At 41.8% G+C, this 27,832-nt stretch overlaps 2 protein-coding genes across 3 annotated transcripts in view; one reads left to right on the forward strand and one right to left on the reverse strand.

Annotated features, from left to right (window-relative positions):
* The first annotated feature begins 4,806 nt into the window (after positions 1-4,806).
* CUNH5orf58 (chromosome unknown C5orf58 homolog) lies at positions 4,807-14,224 on the forward strand. 2 transcript variants are annotated; one of them, XR_006846525.2, is made up of 5 exons: positions 4,807-7,292; positions 8,220-8,292; positions 9,061-9,154; positions 10,100-10,274; positions 13,906-14,224. XR_006846525.2 is itself a non-coding variant. In XM_046421358.2 (4 exons), the coding sequence occupies exons 3-4, from the start codon at positions 9,061-9,063 to the stop codon at positions 14,055-14,057; spliced, it is 246 nt and encodes an 81-aa protein (XP_046277314.1). In that variant the 5' UTR covers positions 4,807-7,292; positions 8,220-8,292; the 3' UTR covers positions 14,058-14,224. The 2 variants fall into 2 exon arrangements, 1 of the variants encoding a protein (XP_046277314.1); XM_046421358.2 differs by lacking the exon at positions 10,100-10,274.
* Positions 14,225-16,694: 2,470 nt separating this feature from the next.
* Lcp2 (lymphocyte cytosolic protein 2) overlaps positions 16,695-27,832 on the reverse strand; it is a 43,082-nt gene continuing 31,944 nt past the window's right edge. The window contains exons 15-21 of the mRNA XM_046421357.2: positions 27,078-27,090; positions 26,279-26,408; positions 25,199-25,248; positions 21,031-21,125; positions 20,540-20,617; positions 18,899-19,054; positions 16,695-17,441 (exon numbers count right to left, since the gene is read on the reverse strand). Coding sequence (XP_046277313.1) covers positions 17,319-17,441; positions 18,899-19,054; positions 20,540-20,617; positions 21,031-21,125; positions 25,199-25,248; positions 26,279-26,408; positions 27,078-27,090 — 645 coding nt within the window. The 3' untranslated portion in view covers positions 16,695-17,318. The remainder of the gene's footprint in view (positions 17,442-18,898; positions 19,055-20,539; positions 20,618-21,030; positions 21,126-25,198; positions 25,249-26,278; positions 26,409-27,077; positions 27,091-27,832) is intronic.

A 27,832-nucleotide genomic window follows, 5' to 3' on the forward strand; every position in this document is an offset into this window, starting at 1 on the left:
AATGCTCTCTCCTCCTCATCAGTGCCCAGAAGTCTCTTCCTCAGGGAGGCCTTTTGTAAAAGCCACCCTGGCCATGTCACATCCCCTCATGACATGCCTCCCTCCTATGCAGTGTCTAATTAAACTGCCTCTTAACATTCACAGCCACGTGCCTCATAAGGATGCCTAGCGACATCCTAGCTGTCTTTGATCACTCTGTGATGCTCAAATCACAAAGACTCGCCTAAAGACCCATTTCTCAGAATGCCCCCCGCTGTCTAGCTCTTTATGGTGGTCTTTGTGGTCTTTGAATTCGGTTTGTCTCCGTCAGTCCACAGGCCCTGTATTAAAAAGAGACCTGTGGGTTTAGATTTACCACCCTGCACCTAAAACTCGGCACAGTGTCTGACACACAAGAGATACTTGAGAAAGATCCACTGCATGAATAAATCCATGTGCACAGTCAGTTTCCAGAAGCAGGAGTCCTTTTTCCTTGCCTAGGCTCTTAGAGTTGAAAGTTCAAAACATTGGTCTTTGGTGGGATTCTACTGAAACCAATGGTTTGTCAAAATCTCCCAGCAGTGAACACTATTTTTTCCTCTGCAAGAGATGGTCAGCAGAGGGCCCCCCAGGAGCAATTATTGAGGTCCGGTCAGTGAAAGCAGAAGTCAGCTGGGAAACAGCAGATCCTGTTCCCAAATCTGTGGACCCTTGAGCAGCTCAGAGACCACCAGCAGGCCCTACAGTGCAGTGGCACTCTAGCCCAACACCCATAAACCATTTGGTCTATTCTCCAAAACAGAACTCGGAGGGCAGAAGGGCAGAGCCCTCTGCAGATTATTTGAATGCAAACCCACAGCTTGCTTCTGCAATTGTCAGTTGCACGCTAAGCAACTTGTAATCAAGACCTCACACTGCTTGGTAGAGTCGTGCCCGAGTGTCGGGGGAGACTCGCTTTCTGTGGGGGCCACTTTCCGCTTGCCAGTCAGTAGTTTTATTTCCATTTTAATTTTCAGAGCATCTGCCCCCCAGCCACAGCCGGTGGTTTGGAATTCATGACTCTGTTGTGTGTTTACGCACTACGCTTGCTTGTAATTGACAAATTTAAATTCTGGTCATATTTCATTTATTACCCAGACCCAGGGAAAAAATCCTAGGCGAAAACCTAATTATAGGGAAAGTGCCACAAGGTAATTGCTGTGAAGGAACTCCTGCCGTGGCAGGGCTGAATATTTCATCCACCCATAAAATGATTATGCTGACAAGATTCTGAAAAATAATAAAATCTGTTTAATAAAAAAGAAGCAAAATATCAGTGTTTTTACACACAAAGTATTAAAACATCCTTCATTTTGGACAGATCCTAAGTCATTTGATTTTTATTCAAATCATGACCCACAGCCCTGATAGTTCTTTAATCCAAGACTGGAGTGCTGCAATCCTTCCACACGAGGAAGCTTTGGGGCCTGGCGTGGGCTTTCAGAATCCACTTTTTATTGCTCTAGTGGATCTTTGGAAGATGCTCCAGGATCAGAAAACAGACAAAACAGACAGGATGAAGGCCGGAGGGCAGTGCCCTTAGGTTGGACTGCTGTGTCTAGATTGCTACAGCACATCCACTCTCTCCCCAGCTGCCTTGCAACTGCCCCTCCTTTAGAGGGCTCAGGAAGCATGAAAATGTGGCTTCTGCTACCAAAGCTTTGCTGAGAGTCCTGCAAGGTGGTGTCAGGGGGCAATGCACATCTTGGCTTCTCAGACCATCCAAGACACTACAGCAGTGCTCCATCTATTAATTCAGCTACTGAACAGAGACATTTTGAGCACATACTCTGTGCCAGGAATTGTGCTAGGTACAGGGTAGATGAGGGAGAATAAGACAATCCATTCCCTCCCTTAATTAGAAGTACATCATAGTAAAAGAGACAAGTTAAAGCCCAAGCCGAGAGAAAACAAAAACATAAACAACAATATAACCAATTAAATCAAGTAGCATACGGAAACAAAGAACTCATCTTAGAGAATGTGCCCTAAAACATGAAAATAAGCCCCTTGGGAGGCTCAAAAGGAAGCAATTGCAGAACCACTGTTGGCATGGACCAGGGTTGAAAAGAGGGGGAGGAAGGGGACTGGCACCATGCAGACCAGGGCAAGAGGGCAGCGTTTATTCCAGGTTCTAGAAGGAACGATGGGAGCAACTGAAGGAAAGACATGATCCAATGTACATGTTCAAAAACTTGCCCTGTTGTAGTGTGTAGAGAGAATTGTAGGAGACAAGAGTCTCAGCGAGAAGCCAGTAAGGATGCACTTGCAAGCAGCTCAGGTGGCGGGGCCGATGTCCTGGACCAGGGGCATGGCATCAGAGGTAGTAAAGTTCTGAGTACAAAATGCACATCTAAAATAGATATATTTTAAAACCCAAACCACTTCTCAATCTCTAGATCTTGGCTCTCCATTATGATGGCAAATAAAACTAGAGACCAAAGAAATAAAATAAAACAAAGGCCAGAAGAAATAAGACCTAAGTTAAAATGAGGCTGGTGCACCCATCTCCTCCCTCCCTCACCTGAGAGAGCAGAGCAGACGGTGTGAGTTGTTTCCACCTGGGCCAGAGGAGGCCTTGCACCCCATACACTTTCCTCTCTCATTAAGTGGACCTTATTTATATCTAAAATTATGTAAGTAGACATTTTGAATGCACTGAATCCTGGCATCAGAGCCAAGGTGAATTTTCGTGGTGCTCCTGCACTTGTGGCTTATGAATGCCCAGGAAGCTGAAGTCAGTGTTCCGCCAAGCAGGGCACACAGACCACCTGGGGTACAAGAGCAGGTGGTATAAAGGTACAAATCTGGGGAGCCCCACCTTAGGTTTACTAAAGCAGAGTCTTTGAGCCTTTCAAAAGCTCCCTGAGTTAACTGACAAACAGCATAAATAGCTCAAGAAGGTCTGCTTTAAAGTGATTGATGTACCATGCTGAGATGTGACCTGAAGATAAAATAGATGGGGTTGGGTGAAAATTGTAGCTGGGCTAAATAAATAAACACAAAGAAATAAAACCCCCTTAAACCTTTTAATCATAAATGCTAATAATGATTGTTAACATTTTGGTGAAATTCTTCCAAACTTAACCTTCACACACATACATTCCTTTCTTCATAATGAAAGATGAGTGCACTCTTACATTCTAGTGTAACTGACTTCATAAACACGTCATATGTCTTTTCATAAAGAGGCTCATTCTTCAATGCACAGCAGGCTGATGAGGGTGCCGTGTGGGGTGGGGCAGTGCTCAGAGGCAGAGGACCTTGGATCAGGATCTATGCCTTTAATAAACAGAAAATATCGTTATGGGATGGATGGCTGACATAATAGAATTAGAAACATGCTTTTATTTGGGGATAGAGACAGGTGTTCTCTGATTGGTGGATCTCTGGAAATAAACACAACTTGTATCATGAACATGCCTGGCTGGAGGAAGGCATCGTCTAAAGCAAAGCACAAAGAGTTTGCAGACAAAAGGACAGGCAGGCAACAGTGACAACACAGTGTCTTGTTGAAACCATCAGCATCTGTCTATCACTGTCTCAAACACCCAGAAGGAAGCTACCTGGTAAGTGCATCCAGGCTCCCATTCTGAACATCACCTTGGAAGCCTCAGCATCTCAGGCTTCCAAACCTTCTGAATCCCAGGGCTCCACACTCTTTGCCTTTCTTCTTTCTTGGCTGAAGTATGCAGAGTTAAGACTCACCAGATTTAGTAAATAGCAGGATTTCCAATTTCATTTCTGAATCTGAGTGCCATACAACACTCAGGACAAACGTACTATCTCAGGACAAACGTACTATAACAATTGTCATTTCTCTGAAACTTGAATTTAATTGGGTGTCCTTTTTTTTTTTTCTGGCAACCTTACTTGGTTAGCTTCCTATTTTAGAGAAAAATGTTGATACAGAACTGTAATTTCTTAGAAGTAAAAACACCTCAGCTAACCTAGGAGCAAGGTAGGTTTTTGGTAATATCTTTTTGTGTTGCAGAGTGTTTTCTTCTCTCCTGGAGAGAAAGAACATGCTTCTAATATAACATCAGCTACCTGAAGACAAGAGTGGCAGCAAATCCAACTTTCATTTTAGATCACAGAGGCTGTGATCTGCTTGCTTTTTGCTTCCTTTATGTGGCTGGCCAGGGGAAATCACTGGTTGAATACAGAGGGGAGTCTTTGATCTTTCCAAGGTGGTCCTGCTTCTCCGGTAAGAATCCCAAGTATGTGCAGGGGTTGCTACTTCCAAAATTTGTGAAGACTGGATTGTTCAGAAGGGAGTTGGCGCTCTGGCAGCAGCAGGCCCTTAGACACCCAGGCCAGGACTTTTAATTGATAATGAGCAGGCAGAGGAGGGAAATGGGAGCCCTGAGATCCAGTGGAAGAAGTGAGATAATTTACTCAATTTGTTTTCCTGGAAACCAGGACTTTGTGTCAATGATTTGTAATAAAGCTAACTGAGGCACAGACTTGGCTCCATAAAATGCTTAATCGCCCAGTTTTGATAACTGCCATTCTCTTTAGGGGGGAATTTACCAGCCTTTTAATCTCCTTCATTTGATTAGCATTAGAATCAACAACAGCAACACAACCTGTGTTGGGTTCCAGGAAACTGTTGTATTCACAGACTGATTAAAGAAGACAGATTTTTTTTTTAAGGGTCTTAACTATAATAGTCTCATGCATTAAGTAGTAGATCATGTTTTAAAAGTTTTATCTTATTAGGGAAAAACCAAAAAGACAGATGTATAGTTGTTTAAGGAGGTAAAAATACAACAACAAGTAGTCATCATTCCTCCAAGATAATTTTATGGATGAAAATACATTATTTTAGTTTTTTTTTCTGAGTTTTTAATCTGTTTTTTCCTTATAACACTTAGTTAAAAGAAACACAAAGTTGAAACTTCTTTGTGAATGAACAGCTCAATGAGGTCCTGTTTCATATGCAGTCATCTGAATCTATTTATAAGAAAAAAATCAGAGCTTTGGGGTGGGTAGAAAAGACTTTAGATCCCATGAAAAAGTTCTGTGAGTCTGGTAAGGTAGATCCTAGCCATGGTTAGGCAGGGCAGTTCCTGAAAATTCTTGGTTCATTCCTGAAACAGTTCCATGTGCTTGGGAGCTTGGGACACCACGTCCTGCCTAAGCCAACTCTGCCATCGCTTGATCTTTAGGGTCCTCGGTCTTAAGGCTATGCTCCCTCACCTACTGTTTTCAACTTCTCCCAAATAGCTTATTTTCTTTTGTTGTTATCTACAGGGTGCTTCCAAACATACAGAGGGAATCCTGTAGGTCTGGGGAGAAGTTTTCTTTTGTCTGCATCAAAATAAGGATATATCTGGTAAACTTTCTGTTAGGTTAGCCTTACTCTGAAATTTTATTCTTCCTTTTATTTTTCCTTTTGTTTTGATGTTAATTACCCTTGCTTTTATAAAACAGCAATGCCGGCTCTTGTCTTATTTGTATTGTTAATGTCCTTAATTCAGCCGAAGGCAGGTGGCACTCTGTTCTATAAGACAACATATCATAGAGGAAATAATGGAAGGACCCAGAATCGCACAAATAGGATGTACAAGGTTCTGTCCTTTCCTGGCCTTGAACCCTTGAGCAGGAACTGAGGTGAGAGTAAGTTTCTTTGTCCATAGATTAGGTTATCAGAAAATTAAAGCTTCTGACATACATATGACAGACAGTGGGTATCCAAAGAGTTTTGTTCTGTTGACTCTTTTTTATACCTTACTCAGCACTCAGAGTATTACATGAAACACACTCAGCACACATGCAGAAACAAATACCACCAGTGCTTACATTTAAACTATCATGTGAAGCATGCATCAGTACAGAGGCTTTTGTGAAACTGCAGAGTTGGGTAGGGTTTATTCAAGAAGCTGCCTATGGGATTTTGAAAGGAACATATAGCACATTGAGAATTAAGAAGTCTTAGAAGGGGAATAATTATTGGAGAGTGTATAATCCTAAATTCTAAAAAGCAGGGGACATGTCCCACCAGTAATAGGAGGGATATCTACATGTGGCAACATAGGCATTAAACAATGTATACCCAAGCAATGAGAGGTATTCCTCTTTCAGCTCTTTAAAAATCTTTGATTTTATTCAGAAGAATGTCTGTTTTCCCTACACTGCCTTTAACACTTCTCTAACATTAAGACCCTTTAACAAAGATCCCTCATTGATCAGGAGGCAAGCTCATCTAATTATTTAAAATACTGTCTTATTTTCATTTTCTTTATTTTTCCTCTAACCTTCTGTTAATATTTTATTCCATTTACACTGATGACCTACAGATTTAAAAGTAAACTTAAAATTTCAAAGGAAGTAAATTTTAAAATATAGAGGTAATAATAGTAACGTCAGTAGTACGAGGTTATGTCAAGCATTCATTACCCTGACCATCCCTGGGTGAAATCTGGAAAATACTGGTATAGCCCACGTGTCTCACCTAGCTTTGGATTAGATAATAAATTCTCCATGGTTAAAATGAATAATAACGAACAGGCTACTCTGTGGCTTGTCAGGAAAGCACTGGTTCAAGTGGCTACTGTGCATTACAGAGGAAGCTTAGAGAAGGTGCAGACCTTCCTAGCACCTGAGGTGGAGGAGACCAAGCTCCTCACCAAGACTAGGACAATAACCAGGGCACCACGTAAAACCTGTGGGCCAGCACCAAGGGATGAGTGAGAGTCCCCTTGCATCCAGCAAAGATGGCTTGAATCCCAGCCTCTCCGCTTGGCAAGACACCACGGTACCTCTCAGCTTACTGTATACTCTTTACTCATCTGTAAAAAAAAATGTATCGGAATAATAAGAGCTAACAGTTATGGGGCACTTATACAGCACCGAGCACTTTGAAGGAATTATCTCAACTCTCAAAATAACAAAGTCAGCTGTCATCCCGTATGATAGATGAGCGCATTGGGACTCCGGCTACACTGCAGCTAAACAAATGGCGGAATAGGATTCAAAACCAAGCAGTCTGGGCCCAGGGGCTGGCCTCAAAGGGGGACACGTCAGCACCTTCCTCATCCAGGGGTTCACTTGCAGCCTGGCTTCCAGAACCTTCTCCTTAGTGACGAAAGCCAAGAGCTGCACTTCCCAGGATGCCTCGGGCTGTAGAGCTGGCCTATCAGGAAGCCCCAGGTGGAGGAGCCGGCCAATCAGATATTCCCAGGTGGAGAAGCCGGCCAATCAGGAAGCCGGCCTTGAGTCAGCGCCTGCTCAGCGCGCCTCGCAGTCAGAGCTTCCTGACCGTTGGCCAGGTGGGTGCTGAGGGCCGGCGCTTGAGGGGCAGGGCCGGCGGGGTTACTCAGTTAACTAGCCCAGTGGGGTGTCGGAGGGCAAGGACGACCGCACTCTCCAGGCTCCTTCTCCAGCCACCGGGCAGGCAGGTGGTCCTTGCGGGGGCTCTTCCTGGGCTCCTCCGGGCGGTTAGGTGGGAAGGGCCTGGGCTGACAGGTGGCCAGGGACCCCCCCAGCTGCGATCCAGGGCGGCTGGGAAACCATCCATTTCCCCGGGTGCGGCGGCCGTTGGGCTGCAGTTGGGCACAGGAAAGGCCAGGGTGGGCTGCTGCAGCGGTTGGGTCAACAGGGCGGGGTTTAGGGAAAACCTGCCATGGTCCTGGCCACTGCGGACCCTGCCCCTTGGGAAGGGCCAGTGTTTCAGTGGCCTACGTGCCTTTGATCTGTGACACGTTGGCTTCCCTGGACCCAGATATGCTGTCCCCAGAGCAGGGTCTCCACTTCTGGCCTCTTGCCTCACCTCCTGGTGAAGCGCAGTTTAACCACCCCTACCGCCAGCTGTGTCCAGCTCGCTGGAGAAGGCCAGACTCTTCCTGGCCCTGGTCGCCTGTTGTGGGCACTCACACCTAGCGGGCGGAATCCATTCACTTGGGCATTTTGCTGCCCAGTTGGTTTTACTCTTGCTTTTTATTTTTAGTTTTACACTTATTCTTTGCTTTTAAAGTACTTTAATTCCACCACCCCAGCCCTGCCCACCCTCTTTATTACTTTCTCTTTTTTTTTTTTTTTAAAATCGTGTTTCCTTTCCCCTCAGCCCTTTATCTTTTGGTTTGGCATGCCCAGCTAAGGTTGTTGACACTCCCTTTGTAGCACAGAGAGCCTTAAAAGGGGGTGTGAAGTGCATTTTACTGATTGATGTCTGGAAAACAAAACTATTTCTGTTACAGTGTCTCTGAAGTGAGTAAAATAGGATAAATTCCTCTGGTTCAAGAAAAGGCAGTTGCAAGGATTGATTTAAAGGTTAGTTTTCATTATTTTGGGCAAGCAGCCTGACCCTTAACTGCCCAGCTTTCACACTGCTGGAGGAATTGTGTGCTAATTGTGTGTTATTTTTCTAGTCATTTTGAGAGACATCTGAGGGCTGAGGTTAGTTTCTATTCAATCACGTGTCTTTATACTTGTATCTGATTGGATTAAGTACATGTAAAATACTTTGTATATAACATGGTAATGTGTTGACTTATACACTTCCTTTAACCCAAATTAAAATGTGTGCTGCTTAACTCCTAACCCTAAAGTAGCCATTTTGTCATCTGAGTTATAATCAAATCCTATTTTGATTTTACTGTGTACTTAAAAAAAATCATAAGTGGATCATGTCACTCAAGAATAAATTAGAGACATTGACTTACATAAACAAAATCAGAAAGAGTGTTGTATATCTGCTAAATTGTAAGGTGGTATATAAGTACTGAGGCTTTCTGAAAAGAGGCCATCTTCATTTCCATTGTAAGGGCCCCATCTTGTGGATATGGTATAATTAAAGAAGAAGAAAAAAACCAAAACACCTTTATCCCAAGAATTCCAGTAGGAGTTGTTTTCATTTGGAAAAATATTATAAAACACATTGATGATGTCTTTCTATGTTAGATGAAGCCAGATACTAAGCCTAAAAATAAAGTATCAGTTCTGAAGTAATTTTTTTTTAGAAATGCTAAAAGTTCAAGTATTTTTAAAGTACACATAAATACTTCTGGTTTATATGTCATTTTTCTTCTTTTAAAACAGATGTTTAAGAATAATGTTACTGATCATAAACAAAAGGTGGAAGCCATGATTAAAGACATTAACACAATCTCTTTGGAGTTGAAGAAGATGAAAGGTAAGAATAAAATCACTAAATTAAAACTTTTGCATGTTGTTATAAAGTAAATGGTAGAGCAAATTTGTGTTGGATTTCTCTATTAGGAAATGTTGACAGTAAAATGAATCAGGTCAACCCAGGAATTAGAAGATCCTGTTCTTATCCCTAACACTAACAAGCTTCTCATGTTGTCTAATGTCTAAATTTACCTCTCTTCCTTTCCTTCAGCACACTATTCAGTGATTATGACACATTCTACAAAATTCTGCAACTTTTAGGGACTCAGTAAGTCCCTAAGGTTCATTCCAAATTAAGAATTTTGATTCTGTGAGTTACAGATTCTTTATTTTAACCATGTTCAGAGAGTGATAGCAGACCTTATAATTCATGTTTAGTCAGTCACCAAACAAAAATATTCCATTATTTTATCTTAGGTATGTGAAATTTCCATGATATACTATTTCTATGGATAATCTATCCTTGAACAGACATTCCGTGTCTTGGGGAACTCCGTATCATCAGTCAACCCAACCCGTTTTTGACAGTTCCTCTTTATGGACTAGCTGAATCTGTTCCTTTGTTCCTTTTATCTGTGGGTCTTATTCTAACCATGAAAACTACATCAAATATGTAGTTATTCTTCTTACCACTCTTGAATATTTGAAGATAGCCTTTATTAGTGGTGAGTCCTCCAGCTTCAAGTAATAAAATATCAACTTAGCGTGACTTCTGCAATAAGGAATGTTTAGATCTAATGGAGAGCATCCCCAGAGTGAATTCAGAGGCTTAAAGATTTCATTAGAGACCAGATTCTTCCCATCTTTTTTCTCTGTCATGTTCACTCACTTTATCACTCACTTTACCTTCAGAGATGGCCATATACAGACATTATCTCTGCCTGTCTCTATTTAAGTCATTCCCCAGATGCCTGCAGCACATTTCCCCTCTCCTTTCATTGGCCAGATTTGCATCACTTGCGGATTCCTACAGCAGCCAAAGCCAAGGGGAATGGGACTGCCAAGACCAGTTTGGACCAGTCAGAACGCACTGCGGGAGCTGGGGAAAGGAGCACCTCAAATGGAACCAAGTTGTGCCACCAAGGAGAAGAAGGGAGTGGCTGTTAGTTAGGCACCAAATAGTGAGTGCCTGTTCTGCTTTGTCCCAACGAAAAGTATTCCCTAGGGTAGCATTTTTCAAACTTTGGTCTGTGAACCCTGCTGTCTCAAGAGATGTTAATAGATGATATGCAAGAAAACAGAATATTTTCTAATGGTCAAAAAGTTGGGGAAGTGCTTTATACTGTATATTTCACAAATTCACAGTGAATATTAACAGAATGAGAAGTTTGTTACAAAGAAATCTGATTAACTTTTATTATCTCTCAAAATATCAACACTATGTGAAGATTCTCTTCCTAAAATGAAAATCTTCTGAAAACCTTCCTTGATTCACCATTATCTTCAGGATGAAATCCAAGACTTCTAGAATGGATTGTATAATACATCCTTTTGAGATCTGGCCCTGCCTCCCTCTCTAATCTCACCCTTTTTTCCCTGCATATTTTGTGCTTTGATGATACTGAATTATTAGCACAACCATGTATCTGTTTTGTGTCTGTGCCCTAATACATAGGCCTTCTGAAATCCCATTACTACACCTCACCTTCTCCATACTAGGTTAACTGCTCCTTATTTGTTGAGGTCACTTACATTGCTTTTTTTGAACTCATATGTTTTCCTTTTACCCTTCCCTATAACGTATTATACTGTGTTGTAATTGTATATCTATTTGCTTTTTCTCTCCCTGCCCAACTGGAGGCTCATTAAGAGTATTTCTATCACTTAACACAGTTTCTTGATAGGGCTTCTTGAAAATTTTTATTAAATAAAAAATAATGTTTCTGGATGCTTGAACTCATTTGAAACAATTAGTCTTTCCATTCCTCCAAGATTTGATTATTTGTGAAATATTCTTTCAGGAAGTAAATAGAGATGATAAATATGATAAACATGTACCTGAAAAATTGTGTGGGTAGGGTAGTCACGCAGTTAGTATATGAGGACCTAAAGAGCTAGACTAGAAGGGTAAATTTCTGGTAAGGACTAAATGAATGCTTCAGTTCTTCTTCACTTCTTCCCAAAATAATAGTGTCAATGGATAACAGAATTTTACATGATTTAGGTATTCTTCTAAGAGCTCCACATAAGTGAATTCAATTAATTGTAATAATAATGCTATAAGGTTGGACAATGACAGATGTGTAAAATAGGTTAGTTAATTTTATCAAAGTCAAGCAACTAGTGAGTAGTAGACCTAATTTTAAAATTTATAAAGAGTCAGAAATCTATATGGTTTAAGAGATGAATAAATAACAACAAAATAGATACAAAGGGAAGAAATAAGTCTAAACTCTGATGTCCACAAAATTCTGAACTCTTAAGATGATTGGCTACAACCAAGAAATAAACTCTCAAGACTCAATACATGGTGACCCCAGAATTGTCCAGAAATGAGGGTGGAGCAGAGCTGGATAACTGGGAACACTAGTTAAATGTTAAGAAATCATAAATCCCTGAGGTCTCTTCTGCCCTGTAACTGGGCAACCATCCACCTTCTGTGACATTAAAGCCATGGTTAAAACAAGGAATGTCTTCCTGGAGCCACCAGACACAGTTTAGGGAGAGGACTATACTGAAAATAGGATATTAGACAAAGTTTACATACTAAATTGTTAGACATCCTAAAATGGCCACCAAAACACTTAAAGCCAGATTTATACCCTTCAGATTTTTTTTTTCTTTCAGGAATTTGATCACCTAAGAATAAAGACCTAAAGAAAGTAGAGATTCCCCCAACCAAATAATCCAGAATGGTTACCCAATAATATAAACACTGTGAGATGGAGTTTCCAGTTCTTTTTATTGTCATGATCTTAAACCTCTGCCAAAACTGTGGTGTAACAGATATTTGAGGAAGGCATTAAATATGAAAAGCAAAACTTAGAAATCAGTGAGAGAGAAACAATTTCTGAAGGGAGATAAAACTTCAGGAAACTACTATTAATATCCACAGAGAAGTTGGAGAAGATGCTAAAGCCACTAAAAAGAAATAAGATACTATAAAAATATTTAGGGAGCAAAAGGGAGTGCTTGGAAATTAAAGTATGAAAGTAGAAGTGAAAAACTCTAGAAAGACTGAAAAGTAAAGTGAAGAAATCCCCCTAGGGTATAGAGCAAAACAACAGATGGAAAATTTTAGTGTAAGAATAGTGACAAGATCAGTGAAGGAAGTACAACATTTAATAAATACTGTTAGAACATAGACAATAGATAGGAAGAATTCATTGAAAACATAATCTGAGAAATTTTCCCAGAGCTAAAGGACAGGAATTTCTACAATGGAAGAGCCCAGCACAATGGATGAAAATAGATACACATACCAAGGCATAGTATTGTGAAATTTCAGAATACCGAGAGAACAAAAAAAAGCATTCAAATGTCTGAAAAGATGATAGGGATTGAGAATATCGTAAAAATTCTCAATAGTAACATGGAAGTTAGAAAACAGTGCAGCAGTGCCTTTGGAAATCTGCAGAAATAGTTTCCAATTTGAATTTCTATAGGTAGACAACCTGCATAATTGGACATTAAAGGGAAATTTTTAGATTATGTAGCTCCTCTTGCCCCTGGAAGTTACTGAACCTGTGTCCAAACAAGTAGCAGACCAAAAGAGAGATGCATGAAGATTCTGGGAAAAGAGCCACTCCACAGAAGGGAAGGGGTGGAAAGGGAGTCCCTAAGATAATGGTGAAGGGAGCTCTCTAGGCGCACACAGTCGCACAGCAGTCCTAGAGAGCAGTTGTCTCAGAGTGCTGCAGTGGAACTGCTAAGGCTTTGAGATATGGTCCTAATACACAATGAAAAAAGTAGAATATAATTATTGTGCTTGGGAGGTAGCTTGCAAGAAACAACATATCCTACTTACAAGACTCAGCTGTGAAAAATATTTATATAATTAAGCATTAAATATTTGAGCTACCAAGAACTGTCCTCTTATTGGCGGAGTAGGGATTGAGTGAAAGAGCTATATCCACAAGGCACAAGCCTCCAAATTAGAAAGAAATTCCAGTTAGAGATATAGGAATAAACTACTTAATCCCCCCTCAGTCCAATAAAATAAAAAAAAAAAAAAGGAAGGGACATGATACAACAAAAGCAACAAAGTTAAAATGAGAGAAACTATTTTTTGTAACTTGCCTTGTAGACCTGATTCTATGTGCATGTATAACTTAAATAAAGATGTTAAATAAAAATGTAGCCAGGTGCAGTGGCACATACCTGTAATCGCAGGCTGAGGCAGGAGGATTGCAGGTTCAAAACCAACCTCAGCAACAGTGAGATGCTTAACAACTCAGTGTGACCCTGTCTCTAAATTTAAAAACTACAAAATAGGGCTGGGGATGTGGCTCAGTGGTTGAGTGCCCCCAGGTTCAATCCCTGGTACACGCCCCCCCCAAAAAAATGTACAAATCAAATTTGTAAAAATCTAGTTAACAGTGTAGGAAAATTGCTGACTATTGGGCCTAAAAAGTATTTCCAGTCAAGTTTTACATCATACCTGTATGTAGTATATAAATCTAAGGCACACCTGAATTGTAGTTTGATCAGTAATCATTTGAAAAAAACTAAATTAGGAATAGCTTCTTAGAGCAATTAGAGTTACTTATGACATGTGTCCTATAATGTCTGCCATGATTTTGTTTTACTCAGAGCTCTCCCAGTTATTGCTTTGTGACCTTACTCTACATTTTAATCACCCTGTGAAGATGGAAGACTTAAAGGAAGCAGAAAGAAGCAACTCCCTGTTTGAAGAGTCTGAATTATCTGATGTATCCCTTACTTCTAACAAATATTCTGTCTGACTTCTTTCTTTCTTTCTTTCTTTTTTTGGGGGGGCAGGGGGGTTTATAGTGTGAGAAATTTCTATTTTTATTGTTGAATTAACAAATTTGTGTGGGAATTGAATTTACTAATATACTTAATATACTAAAAAAATAATAGCTGTAAATAAACACTTCATGTTCTTGAAGGTCACTTCATTATTTGCATGTTTCAGAGTGGCTCAATTGTTTCACTGTGGCAAGAGTGTGACATGGGATATCCACTATGGGCACTGTTATCCTTTTTGTCTTATGCTTGAATTTGGCTTAGGTTGCCAGTTACTAAATTATTAATGGGGATCATATGAGTTTACATTAATCAGAGCTCTCCTGGTATTGCACACACAAACAGGGAAACATTTATTGGGTCACATGACTTGTCCACAGTTGGAGTAGATTTCAGGGACTTCGCACATCATCTGATGTCTCTGTTGTGTATCTGTGTGTTGACCTCATTCTTTCCTTTGATTGACTGGTTTCCTCCACAGGGTGGGGAGAAGGAGGGAGAAGGAGCTAGCAGACAACTCTAGGCAAATAGCATTGCCTTTGGGGGCCCCCAAAGAAGAAAGATCTGTCTCTCTGCCCATGTTTTAACAGTTCAGAGAAGGACCCCAACTGGTCAAAGATGCTTATCCCTGAGCACAGGCCTGTGCAGTGATGATTGGGACCATAAGGCCTGAGGGCAAAAAAGGAGCAGCTCAGCCAGAAGAAGGAAGCGGCCCCTGTTTAAAGAAAGGAAGAAAGTGTGGGTCACGAATGCATCAGATTCCCATTGATTTCCACCACAGCAGCGGAATGGAACACTTTATCCTAAAAGTTCCCAACTTCTCTCCCTTCCCACCAGGAGACTTAAAAAACTAAGCTCTGGGTTGTCGTCATGATTCACCACCAAATAGATATTTTTTAGCAAAAGAGAATGCTGTGAGGCAAGACCCAAGTTGATTTCACTTCATCCTGGAGTGTAGTGTCAGCTGACCTCACTGCCCAGCACCTGGCTCAGTGTTAACCCAGAATTGACTCTAAACAAATACTTGTTATAACATGTCCTGTTGAGCAAGCATGCAAATGAATACAGGTCTTTCAGCTTTTGAACATCCAATTCTGGACTCAAGTGAATTGAGAGCTTCTGGTTTGTAAGAATGAGATTTTTATTTTTATCATTGGTTAAAAGTCTCCATATTCCACATACTCCTTATCTTAGCATATCAATTTTAACGAGGTAACTTGTCCCTCTTCCAATGCTCTATTAGATTGTGAAATTTAAGGTATAAGATAATTTTCTTTAACTCAGAAAACTGGTAGGTTAAGCAGAGAGCCCAAAACTTTTTGTTAATAAAACTTGTGTAGTAGTAAGTCCCCAAAGGGAAACATCTGAAGGTAGGTTTTTGTTGTTTTGCTGAATGTGGGTTTTGCTTCCTAAATACCCACCACAGATTCTCCTTGATTTATGATGAGGTTGCGTCTTTGAAAAAAAACACTATTGGTTGAAAATACTGCAAATAAAAAATGAATTTCCCACACAGACACCACAGCCCAGCTTACCATAAACATGCTCAGAACCTTTCATTAGCTTACTTTTGGGTAAATCATCTAACACCCTCTTTTATATTATGTTGAATATGGCACATCATATTGAATGCCTATATCCAAACACTAGCAACATGCCACTAGCTAGAGCACTGGTGGTTGCCCTTGGATCACACGGCTGGCTGGCTCATCTGCTGCCCAGCTTCCAGAGAAGATCATGCTGTATAGCACTAGCCCAGGAAGAGCTTCAAACTACAATTTCTGCTTAATGAATATTGCTGTCAATCATCATAAACTCAAAAATAAGTCAAACCATCACAAGTCAGTGACTATTTTTTGTTAAGTGAAATTTGTAAACTGAAGGAAAGCGTTTAATTGCCTTTGGGAAGAAAGAGAAGGGACTTTATGACAGGTTTATCGGGAATGAAAAAACCCAGAAGAGCAGTGCTATTGTTTGGATAAATATCCCCGAAAGGCCCATGGTGTTAAAGCCAGTCCTCAACCCTTGGTGCTATTGGAAGCAGTGCTGCCTTTAGGAGATGAGGCCTAGCAGAAGGGAAGTTAGAATACTGGGGTTGTGCCCTTGAAAGGTAGGGTACTGGGACCTCAGCCCTGCCTCTCTGTTTCCTGGCCATCATGAGAACAAACCTCTTCCACATGCTCCCACCTCAATGTACTGTACCACCAGAAGCAACAGGGCCAAGTAACCATGGACTGAAACCTCTGGAACCATGAACCACAATAATAAACTTTCCCTCCTGAGTTGATTATCTCATCTATTTTGTCATAGTAACAGAAAACTAACACAGTGTCTAATAGCAAAGTTTGATGAAATTGCATCACCATCTAAGCACTGCTCCTTCATCTCCCCAGGAAACTCAGTGAAGCCTATATAACTGAGCATTACTTTTGGGTTGGGTGGTAGAGGGTGTGATAGTGGTGCTGGGTACAAGGAGGGGATGAAATGTCAACCTATTTGATACCAAAGTCTCATCTCTAAATTTAAAATGTTTCCTTTTGATATCTGTAGATTAAATTTGCTTTAAAACAAACAATAATAGTATGGACTAAACAAAAAAGTCAGTAAAGTCGTTTAGGAAGCCAAAAGAAAGGCAAAAGACTATTTTAATCCCAGGAAGTATCCCAACATGCATTTATCTTGTCATTAAAAAGTACACAAAATCCCCCTAAATAAAACACCAAATAAGAACCAGTGGCATTATATTTTTGAAGCCTCAAATTATTGCTGCTGAGAAAAAGAATTTTAGTAACTTTTAAGTTATATAAAAAAACTTATGATTACCTCTGACTGACAAAGGCTTGGCTATGTTCCATGTGATATCAAAAACTACTACTATTTCAGTGTTTCTAAACTTGCCCCAAATTTGCTGTGGCTATGTAAACTACTTCACTTCAAAATGGGCATTCAAAAATACACATCTTTTTTTTTTTTTTTAAATGAAGTACGTAGTACACTACTAGACTTCAAGTATGAACAATATTACTCTTGAACTTTATAAACATTAAAGAGGAATAAATAAATTATGGTATATTTGACAGTCTTCATTTCAAACACTGTTTTTAAAGGGAAGTACAAAACTCTCGTGTCGATGTCGAGGGGTTGGTTTCAGTACCGTTGTCCATTCACCAAGGTCGGTTGATCTTCTCAGGTCCACAACAGAGGCAAAAGGAAAGTCCGTCTCCTTGACTCACTTGCTACAGACACCCTGCAGGGTGCGTTAATGTGCATTGGTATCTAGAGCCTCGATTTTTCCCATCAATGAGCAGAAGTGGCATTTTTCTGAAGTAGTCAATAATATCTGACACTGACAAAAAATCCTGTAAAAGAGGAAGATAAGTCATCATTGAGTGGATAGTGTGAATTTCACTGTGTTTTTTTTAATCTGCATAATGTAGACCCTGTAAGTAACTAGAATGGGGGGGGGCACATAAATTGTGGCAGATGTTTTAGTAATTTCTGCTATAGAAATTTGAAAACATTCCTCATCAATACCCAACAAATAATGAATGAAAAACAAGTTCTTAAAATTTTATATAGGGAGTCATAATCCTAAATATTGGTTGCTCCTTGGGTTTCTGTTTGGGGTCTTGGTTTCAGTACCTCCTATTCACCCCAGTAATTAACGGGGTTAGGAGGGAAGGGGAATCAGGAGCTCAGACACCATTCACAGTGTCTGGAGGTGACAGCTACAGCATGGTATAGAAGTTCCTTCACAGCCTCTGCTGCATGCCCATTGCCACCTCCTCAATCACAGAAACTCGGCAGCCAACTGTTCTCACCCACAGCCTGTATTATACTATCCCTGATGGCCAAGAAAGGCCCCATTCATCCTTATGAATGTGGTCAGAAGTCACATGGTGTCCCACAGAGGAATGTGCACTCCTCCAGGACTCGGGGCCTGGGTGCCTCCCTCCGGGACAGCCGCAGTCAGCAGTCTGTGCCTGTGTGTTTCCATCCTAGGCCAAGGAAATCTGGGAGGGCGGAGCCTCCAGTGGTTCCAACATTTAAACAAAAGCACGTGTTTTGTCCCACTCTTCCACATTGTCATCGCTTAAAAGTGTGCGTCATGAATGAGTTTTTTCTCATTCTGGAGATGTTCACGTCCACTGGTCTTCCTCCTGCAACTTTGAACTCGAAGAAAAGCACAATTTGGGATGGTGCATTTAGTTGACAGCTGTCTTTACACAAGGCAGCCCAGAGGACCTCTTTCATATCAATTCTGACAACCACCCAAAAAATTGTCTGGCACGAGAATCTAAGCCTTAGCCCAACAATTTAGCGATCTGGCCATTGTCACAGAACTGTACCTCTTGCCCAGTAAGAAAAGACCCTAGTGTCCAAATAACCACCACAGCAAGTGTGCTGGTTCTTCCCCTTTCCCAGAGGTTATTAATTTAAAATACAGCCTTCTAGGTACACTGTAATCTTATACTAAAAATTATATGGCAGAGGTCAATAACAGAAGAGACTGGACTTTGATTCCATCTAACAGATTTTTTTTAAATGCTAACTTTTTTTTTTAATTTTGAAAGTTATAATGTGAGGTTGGATTATTTAGAGTAAAAGATACAAGAAGGACTCCTATGGCTGAATCAGTCACTGTTAATGTTTTGCTCTATTCCCCTCCAAATAATGAAGGGCTTTGCTAATGGCAATTAGCTCTAAGTTGCTGCCCAGCATGGGCTCCCAGAGAATATTAAGCGAATCTCCCCGTGGGGAGGCAGGCAGGTGTAGAAAGAGCATGGGGAGAAATTCTGAAGCTCCAAGTCCTTACCTCCTTCCCCCGGAGTCCAGTTCCCAGCATGTAGACCTGGCTTTCCTCCTGATAACGGATCTGGATGTTGTAGACTTTATCTTTGTACAATACCATGAGGACATACGGGTTGCTTATTGTTTTTTTAGAGCTGTCTCTAACCAGAAAAGTGCCATCCTACAAGGGGAAATTCTCGTTAATAGGGAACAGTAAAAGTCAGGACTCTGTTGCCTGTGAGAGCAGCTGACCCGCTCCCAGGTCTAGAAACTTCTGTCGGTGGAGTCCACTGGCCTTCAGCGGCTCCCCCAGCAGCCACAAATCCATGTGCCCTGCGTTTCTTGGTTATCAAGAGAGGCTACAGAAATGTCATCAGAGATGTTTCCAAGCCAACCTCTCCAAAGCCTCTTCCTAGAAAAGGAATCTTTTTTTCAGTAATAAAACACACAATGGGTGGTTGAGAGGATAAAGGGCCAAGAAAGAGGATTTTAATGGCCAGCTCAAGATACAGCTTTCTACTCCTGTGAATTAATTCCCTAAGCTTTCCTTTCCTGATCCAGTCAGAAAACCCCCATAAGCCAATGAAACTCACCCCTTTCTAAACCTCTTGATCTCTAGATTCACCGTTTCTTCCATCAAACACCTGAACACAATTGAATGTGGACCACGTGTATTCTTCCTACCTTTTTAAAATAGTTGCTGAACTTTTAAAAAAATATATTTTTTGTGATTCATGCTTTCCTTTAAACTTTCACTCAATAAATCACCACAACATCACAATAAAGAACTAATATTAATTGAGCTCCTTAGGAAGACTCATTTAAACCACTTCCTCTTCCACGTACTAAATCAGGATGGCTTTTAAATAATCATCAATCTACAATAAGAGTCTTCCTTTGTTCTTTTTATCCCAAGTTAATTGAGTCAGTCAGAACATCCCTGTCAGACAAACACACCTCTGGCTTGGAATCAGAATCTTCAGGGAGCTTCAAAGACTCCCTCATCCCACAAAGTACTTGGTCTAATTAAAACAAAATCTCTTCAGGTGAGACCCAGGAGTCAGGATGTTCAGAAAACTCCCCAGAAGGTTTTAAAGTGCAGCCAAGGTTGGGAGCTACTGCTGTGGACTTTAGATGTGAACGGTGAAGAATCTTTGCTTTCCCACCTCTGATAAAGGGATTTAAGGTTAAAGGTCAGCACTGGGCCACAGGGCATCTGCTTAGGACTTGACAATATCAAAGAAGTAGCTAAAAATTTCAGGAGGAAAGACAAAAAATGGCTGCTGCCTCTCTGAACAGGGAGGTTTACTGCCTAGATATGAAGGGAGACTGCATTCAGAGGCAGATGGAACTGGCAAGATGTGGGAAACTTGGGAGCGTCTCCTTTTGATGCTACACGACAAGACAGACTCTCGTTAATAAAAATCTCCTAAGATCCTGCCAATCAGATGATTGCCTTGGTTTAGACGTTTCTGTCAGCCAAATGAGTCCGGTGCCAGGAGTCACTGCTATGGACCCTGACAGGTGAGAAGCTGGACCAATGGGTCGCCTCGGAACAGCACCTCACAGATCTCCCACCCAATAATTGGGACTCAGTCCAGGTCAGTTCCCTTCTTCTCCTTCCATTAATATTTATAACTACTTTCAAATAACTGTAGCACAATACCTGGTTTATCTTTCTAAGGGCAGCTTCTGCCTCCGGCCGGGTAATGTAGGAAATGTACCATTCTTCATCCAGTGAATTCTGCAAATGTAAAATTTTTTAAAAAATGGAATAAATTTGGCAGGGGTAACATGCTTAATGAAAAAAAAAACTGTGTTCATGGAACAGTTGTGCAACTTTTTCAAGTTCATAAGCTGAGAAACAGAAAATGGGATTATTTTTCTTACTGTTTAAAGCAAAACATACATTTGCCACTGCAAGGGTCTGAAAGAACCAAGGAAAAGACACATGTTATTTTTCATGTGGATCCTCCCCTTTAATGGAACCCAGGAAGTCAGGCATAATGGGCTTAACTACTACTGAGCTATGTTCCCAGCACCCTCCCCTTTAATTAAAAACAAAAATAGAAAACAGAAGCCTGGAAGAGTATTCAACAGGGTTTCTTATGGTCCATTTGCTAGGGAAAGAAAATGGTCAAACGTGTGCTTTATTACCTCTTCCTCCCCAGCGGACGGGGGCTGAGGTCTGCTCGGCACTGGCAAGGGCAAGGTTCTGCCTTCAGCTCTGAGAGGTGGGCGGTTGCTGGGGCCTTAAAGGAAGTACAACATTTTGACAATTAAAAATGTAGCGTGAGCTACTGTTTACTTCTCCTAACACTTAACCAAATGCCCTGTCGCTGTTCTGATAATTGGCATCTCAAGAAAATGAAGCTTTAAAAATAATTCCTACCTGCTCAAAAACACAAGGGCCACGTTATTCTGTAACCATATCTGTGAGACTTTAGAGCAGAACCTCAAAATTTAGAGATTTCCTCAATGTTCTTGCTGTATCATATAGAGGGCCTAGATTCATTTATAAAAATGTCATCATTGTTTTAATGTGAACATCAGTAAGAACATTCAAGCTGTATGTTTAACTGATTAGAACAAATAAATAATTTTTTTTTTAAAAAAAAAAAGAACATTCGAGAGACAGACTTTTCAGAGGTCCTGGTGATATCAGTACATGCAATGGATTCTCATCCACCAATGCATGGTGATTATGTTTTCCTTGTCTTCACAAAGAGAAATCTGTTACCCAAGATGCGGTGAAATCACCTTGAGAGTATTATTTCTCAGCTCTCAGAACCAACATTTGCTCACTGCTGGTTTAGCTGAAGGATCACCTGGTTGATCTGAAAGTCGACACTGGAACCTACAAGGTACCCAGTACTTGTGTCTCACTTCCTCTAAGACCTTTTTCTAGCTTAGGGTTCCCTGAAAGTTTCTGAGAATGTGTCTCCTCATCTCAGGAAAGGTTTGATTGTGTGTGTGGACTAGAGTTGCAAGGCTGTTCTCTCTGTGTCAGAACAACTATGAAAAACAGAAGAATTGGACTACTGAGTGTTCTCTTAACTATTCACCCATCACTCAGTTGCTCATTCAACCCATGCTTTCCAGCTCTCCTCTGTCCAGAGCTTGAATGAGCACTCTTAACCCACCCAGCAGCAGTAAATGTAGGTATTATGCTCCTTTTGCACAGGAGGCAATGAGCTCAAAGAGTTGAAGCAAATCATGTGACAGTGTCAGGGCCATGACTTCAACCTGTGGTTCTCATATGTCACTGTGCACCAGTGAGAACCCCCGGGGGGCCTTTAAATCATAGGAATCAGTGTCTGCTCTGCTACTCAGGAGGAAAGGAGTCACTTGGGAAGGGGCTGAGGGGTCCTGGGCTATGTCATCAGGATTATTTAAAGTGTCCTTCCTTGTTTCTAAATGATTAGAAGACTGACCCTGAGCTGCCAGTGCCTTCCTTCTCCAGGATTCCAACACCTAAACAGGCCCACATTTTGTGGTCCAGCACTTATATATTTTTATAATGCTTGCTGAGTGGATGAGATCGAACAGTATAGGAGAGAAATAGAACCAAGCGTATTCCGCATGGCTATTTCAGTGTTGAGGAATTACTCTCTGCTTCTGCACCCACTGGCCAGCACCAGAAAGCCACAATTCACAGCACACGAGCACATATGCTCTTTATTACAGTCACTCATCACCCTTAATATCTGGCTTCTCAAGGGAATTCCAATTGGCTTTTGGACAATGCATGACATGACTTCTCCCTTCCTGGGGTTGCAGTAGCCACAGATGGAGGACCAGGTATTCTGGCAGTCTTGGGAGAAAAGGGATCAATTTTGATTTGGGTAATATCTTCCCCAATTAACTGTTTGCATTAATAATACCCATGTCACCAACTCACAAAACAAGAAATCTGTGGCATGAACTTAAGTAAGTACTTACTATTATTGCTATCAGTGAAGTGTCCAGAATCCAGATGCTTATAGGGGACAGGTAGGTAACACAAATGTAGGTTTGAAAACAGTGAGTTTGGGGGATTGTGAAAAGTTAGGGCAGGGAATGGGAAGCCATATAGAATAAGGACACTGATCTCAAATGCTTAGAAAACGTGGAAAAGTTAGTAGGTGCCACTGGCGTCAGCAGTGGTATCTCGCATGTGGAATGATGTGTACAACTGCATACAGTTGGTGTGCTCCAGAAGAACGTTTGCTTTGGGGCTACAATTCAAACTTACTAATGGAATCTCCTATTTAAAAACCACACTGGTGTTGCTGCGCATGGACCATGACCACCAAAAAGGAAAACAAGAAAAAAGAAGAAAAGTCTTCTGTTTGTACTTCACAGTGTTTTGTTTTGTTTTTTTTTTTAATATAAGTCAACATTTAAAAATTGGGCACTTTCACATTAAAGGCCATATTAAAAAAATAAATTATGGAATTCACTAACACTAAGTCAGTTTCCTGGCATATGGTAAAGTCCACTTCGTAGAGTTGTAACTTTGTGGTCTTTGGAGATTCTATCGTTCAATAAGCATTTTAAGAGTTCCTTGTGCTAGTCACTTGTTTAGGAATAAAAATAAATACAATTTAGTCCTACTTTGGCTTTTGCTGCTACTTCAGAGTAGCAGCAAATAATATCCAGTAATATCCGAATTTCGTGGGAACTTGTTAGAAACACAGCATCTCAGGTCTTAACCCAATCCTACTGAATTCCCAGGTGATTTTTGTTTTTTCAGGGCACAGAAGAAATTTATTCACATCCAGCCTAGACCGGCCAGCTGCCTTCTATAGTGTAAGAGGAAAGAAGTGGTCTACAGGGAGGCCAGGCTGTTATAAAACTGTTGTAATGTGCTCCTGGCCTCTGAGCTCCAGATAAAATACTGAGCCTGTAATCGCTGTTATCAAAACATACACGACACCATGAAGAACCACAATGCACCACCTCTGTGTCTCCCAAGGTATGAAAACTTATAAATATTTACAACCTTGTCACACTCTGCTATGGATCTGGGGACTCGAGGAGACCGACCCTGCTGTTGGGGTGGTGAGATGGGCAGTCAAGACCTAGACATTCCCACTGCCTGGGGACCCAGCATCAGAGCAGGCAGGAACATACAACTTTAGTCCAAAATTTGAAGGATTAAAACCCCAGAAAGTTCTAGAACTGTTTTTCTAAGCAGATGTCAGGGAGGCTGGAGTAAGGCCACTGGAGGCCGAGCAGGGCACACATCGGGGTCATGGCTCAGTGGTAGAGCGCTGGCCTCACACGTGTGAAGCCCTGGGTTTGATCCTCAGCACCATATAAAAATAAATTAATTAAATAAAGATATTGAGTCCATCTACAACTAAAAAAATATTTAAAAATAAAAGAAGAAAAAAGAAAGTACAACATACGAAGTAATAGCAAGATGACACAGGGGTACAGTTACTTAAAACTATTTCTTTTGCATATAAATGAAAAAAGATTAGGATATTTGGTCAACTGGAAATATTGCTCTGCGACCATATCAGAATATGATACAAAGATGATAATAAAAAGCTAAAAGCTGAAGAAGGTCGGGTTGGTGCCCTCCAGGCCTGGCAGGGCAAGGAAGGGATCTGGGTGGCTGGAGGACAGGAGGAGAATCACATCACTTGACTACATAGAGGCTCTGGCTGGCACCCTGTGGTCTCTCCTCCCACTCAGCACTGGGTACATGATCCTTAGGAGCAGGAGGCCATTTTGCATTTGCTGAGAGAGCAGGACCCCAGACTGGGGTCCCTGGGTTGCTCCGAGGTGATTTGTATGCATATTAAAGTTCGAGAACACTATGAACACACACCTAGAAGCAGTATCATTTGAAATATCTATCCCTGGGCCTCCCGCAGACTCTGAAACCCACACCCCAAGGGCAGATTCACCATGGGAACCTAACACTGCAGAGAAAGCCAGCGACTCTTCTGAGCTCTGTATGGAAACAGCAGGAAGGAAAGGGGCATCTTTGTGGGAACATGAGGGAGTGGGGCCCATTTCCTGGTGAAGAGTGTGTGTGTGTGTGTGTTGTGGTGTGTGTGTTGTGGTGTGTGTGTGTGTGTGTGTGTGCGTGTGTGTGTGTGTGTGCGTGTGTGTGTGGTATGTAGGTGTGTGTGCGTGTGTGGTAGGCCGTGTAGTCTCCTGTCACTCCAGCAGTCTTCGATGCCCCGCAGACACTGAACTAAACCCTGGCTGAGGACCTCAGGTGCTTTGGGGAAACCGCAAGACCTTTGCTGAAGGCCTGTGAGCGAGGCGGGGATCCAGTCCCACAGACGTGGTGGCTGGCGGGGGTCACAAAGGCTCGGGTACCAACCTTGAGAGAAGTATGGCGGCAGAGAGGCGCTCTGTGGGAAACTGCTGTTACTGTGGAGACAGAAAAAGAAAGGATTTTAAGTGAGTTGGGTGACAGGGCCAGACTGGGAGCAGGGAGAAGGAAACCAGGCTGTCCTCGAGTCCTGCTGTCTTATGACTTGTCACCTGTCCTCCTTGAAATCATGGGATCTGAGCACAGGAAAGGAACTTAGCTGACACAATTTGGTAGTGTCCCAAGGTGGACCTCGGAGGGACCTCTGGGAGTCCCGGGGCCTGCGGGTCTGCAGGGAGAGGACAGGTCTTTGCCCATGTGAATGCTAGGTAGGGCCACATCAGGGAGTGACAGCGTTTTCCAGGACTGGAGGGAGGAGGGAGTGTCTGCTCCTCCGTGCTGAGCAGTGGCACGCCACCCACATCCAAGCCCTCAGAAGTCTGCTGCCCACCGCCTCTCCTGGGGGGCATTCCTCAGGAGCGAAGGTCGAAGGTCGGGGTTGGGGCCCTGGGTAGTGAGCAGCAGGAGAAAATGGCGGACGTGGCAACAAGAGAAAACCAGCCAGAAGACGGAGAGGAAACTGCAGGAAAGGAGGACGAGAGGCTCCCAGGGAAAGCGAAAGATGTCGAGCATCTTGCCAAATCCTGGGCAGGACTGGACATGCCTCGCTGGACACAGGCCTGTGGAGGGAGGCTGTGCCAGGAGCAAGGCACGTCTCTTCAGTCTCCCTCCAAGATGCAGGAGGAGCTCCTGGACTGCAGTTAAATGGGTTTCTGAACGTCTGCTTGTTTGTATATATATTTTTTTAACTTGTAAAAGTCAAAACATTCCCCATTTTTCTGCCAAAAAGTTCCTTCCATATGGAACAATCCGGGAGAAGTCAGTGCTGCACTCCTCCCCGCCAAGTGCAGAACTCGCAGGGGCAGGATCAACATCTGTCCTGGAAGCTCGGCTTTGTTTCCTTAGACCCAGGGGTTGCTCAGATGCCGCTACCCCGGCTTTTTCCCCCTCCAGCCACCTGCATTACCTCAGCATCAGGTGGCCCTAGATGCGACATTAAGTGAGAATTTGATGACCACAGCCACAGACCTTTCTGAGAATGTCCCAGGCCCGTGAGAGGACAGGAGCGGGTGCTTGAGGGCTGGCTTGGTGGATCTTGAGGGGAAGGTGTTGGAGCTCATGGAGAGCAGTGCAGGCTGGGGCAAGGGTCTTTGATGCACTGTGGGAGAAGGAGGAAATTAATCTCCGGTTTCTTGGAACCTTCTAGAGCTGCTCCCCAGTTGAAAACAGCTGATATAAAATCCCAATGCTCAGATGTATTGGAAAGTGGAAGGAGGGAACCCCCAGCCTCAAATCTTTTCTAGATGATTTACCACCCAAGGATGCATTATAAAAGTACTGCTATTCTATATAATTCTCTATAATACACTCCTCTCTCCCCCCACCCATTTTTAAAGTGCTAACTTGGCCAAAAATGGTCAATTAGAAACCTTATAAATTTCGGAAATGATTCACGAGTTTTGTTTTGCTTTGCAAAAGCCAAAATTGCATGCGATTTACCTGCAAGTTATGATCCTTTACCCACCCCTGTTAGAGGACGTAAATATTGCAAATTTTTCTATCAAGCTACACATGTAATTTTAATTTTACTATACAATTAGTTAATCTGCACTGATACACATGAGCTTAAGTCTCCTTGGGAACTCAACCAAGTAATTCCTTTTACTATAGCTATGTAGCATACCAGTTGACGCATGTCTACTTCATATTAATTTAACAGTTATAATTGGTTTTGCAGGGCTCCCAGACTACGTGATCCCATTGGAACACCTCAGCAGAAAAATGAGAGAATGAGATAGAAGTGGTAAGGAATCTTTTCTGAACCTACCATCATCTTCATCCTGGCAAAGGGAAAGAAAAAAAAATAAAGATATTAACTTATCATCAGAACACAATTCCTAAAATGATAACACTGTATTTCTCAATCCTATAAATGTGTCTGGTTCTTTCCTTAGCTATAGCTTCCCATAATAAATATATTGTGGATAATAGTAGAATTTGATAAGTGGTTTATGATTTTCTAATAAAAACAATCACCTAAGGACACTCCAATTTGAAATTTCCTCATATACTGTGCTTGAATTAGCTCTGAGGTTCCTAATAGGGCTCAAAGATATAATGATGTTTATAATATCTGTGATGTGCCCCCAAGATGCATATACAGTATTTCATTCAATTCCCCGGTGACCTACTGAGAACTTAACATCCTCATTTTACAAATGGGAACATGATGCTTAGAAGAATTCCTCATCTACCATGGATTGCAGAAATAGATCTAATTCCAAATCTATCTGACACAAGGCTCAGAGATACAGGTCTCACTAAATTACTGAGGCTGGCCTCAAACTTGCAATCCTCCTGCCTCAGCCTCCCTAATAGCTGGGATTACAGGCTTGTGCCACCATGCCCGGCTCAGCCTTCTTTTTATCTCTGCTTTATGATGCCCACTCTTTTTAAAAATAGTAAGACGTTTCTTTTTCCCAGTGTGGCTTATGAGTTGCATCTATAACCCTGGTTATCTTTATCTTCAAGGTCACCTTGTGAACTGGACAAGAGAAGAGCTATTTTCTTTTCCCCTCAGAT

Source organism: Marmota monax, unplaced genomic scaffold (assembly GCF_021218885.2).
Source record: "Marmota monax isolate L192 unplaced genomic scaffold, Marmota_monax_Labrador192_F-V1.1 WCK01_AAM20220418_F8-fsc00084, whole genome shotgun sequence".
NCBI lineage: Eukaryota > Metazoa > Chordata > Mammalia > Rodentia > Sciuridae > Marmota > Marmota monax.

Excerpts from the sequence above, each read along its gene's own strand:
- CUNH5orf58 (XM_046421358.2), top strand. The coding sequence starts at position 9,061 with ATGTTTAAGAATAATGTTACTGATCATAAACAAAAGGTGGAAGCCATG. Across the intron at positions 9,155-13,905 it reads GGAGTTGAAGAAGATGAAAG|AGCTCTCCCAGTTATTGCTT; the intron begins GTAAGAATAAAA and ends TGTTTTACTCAG.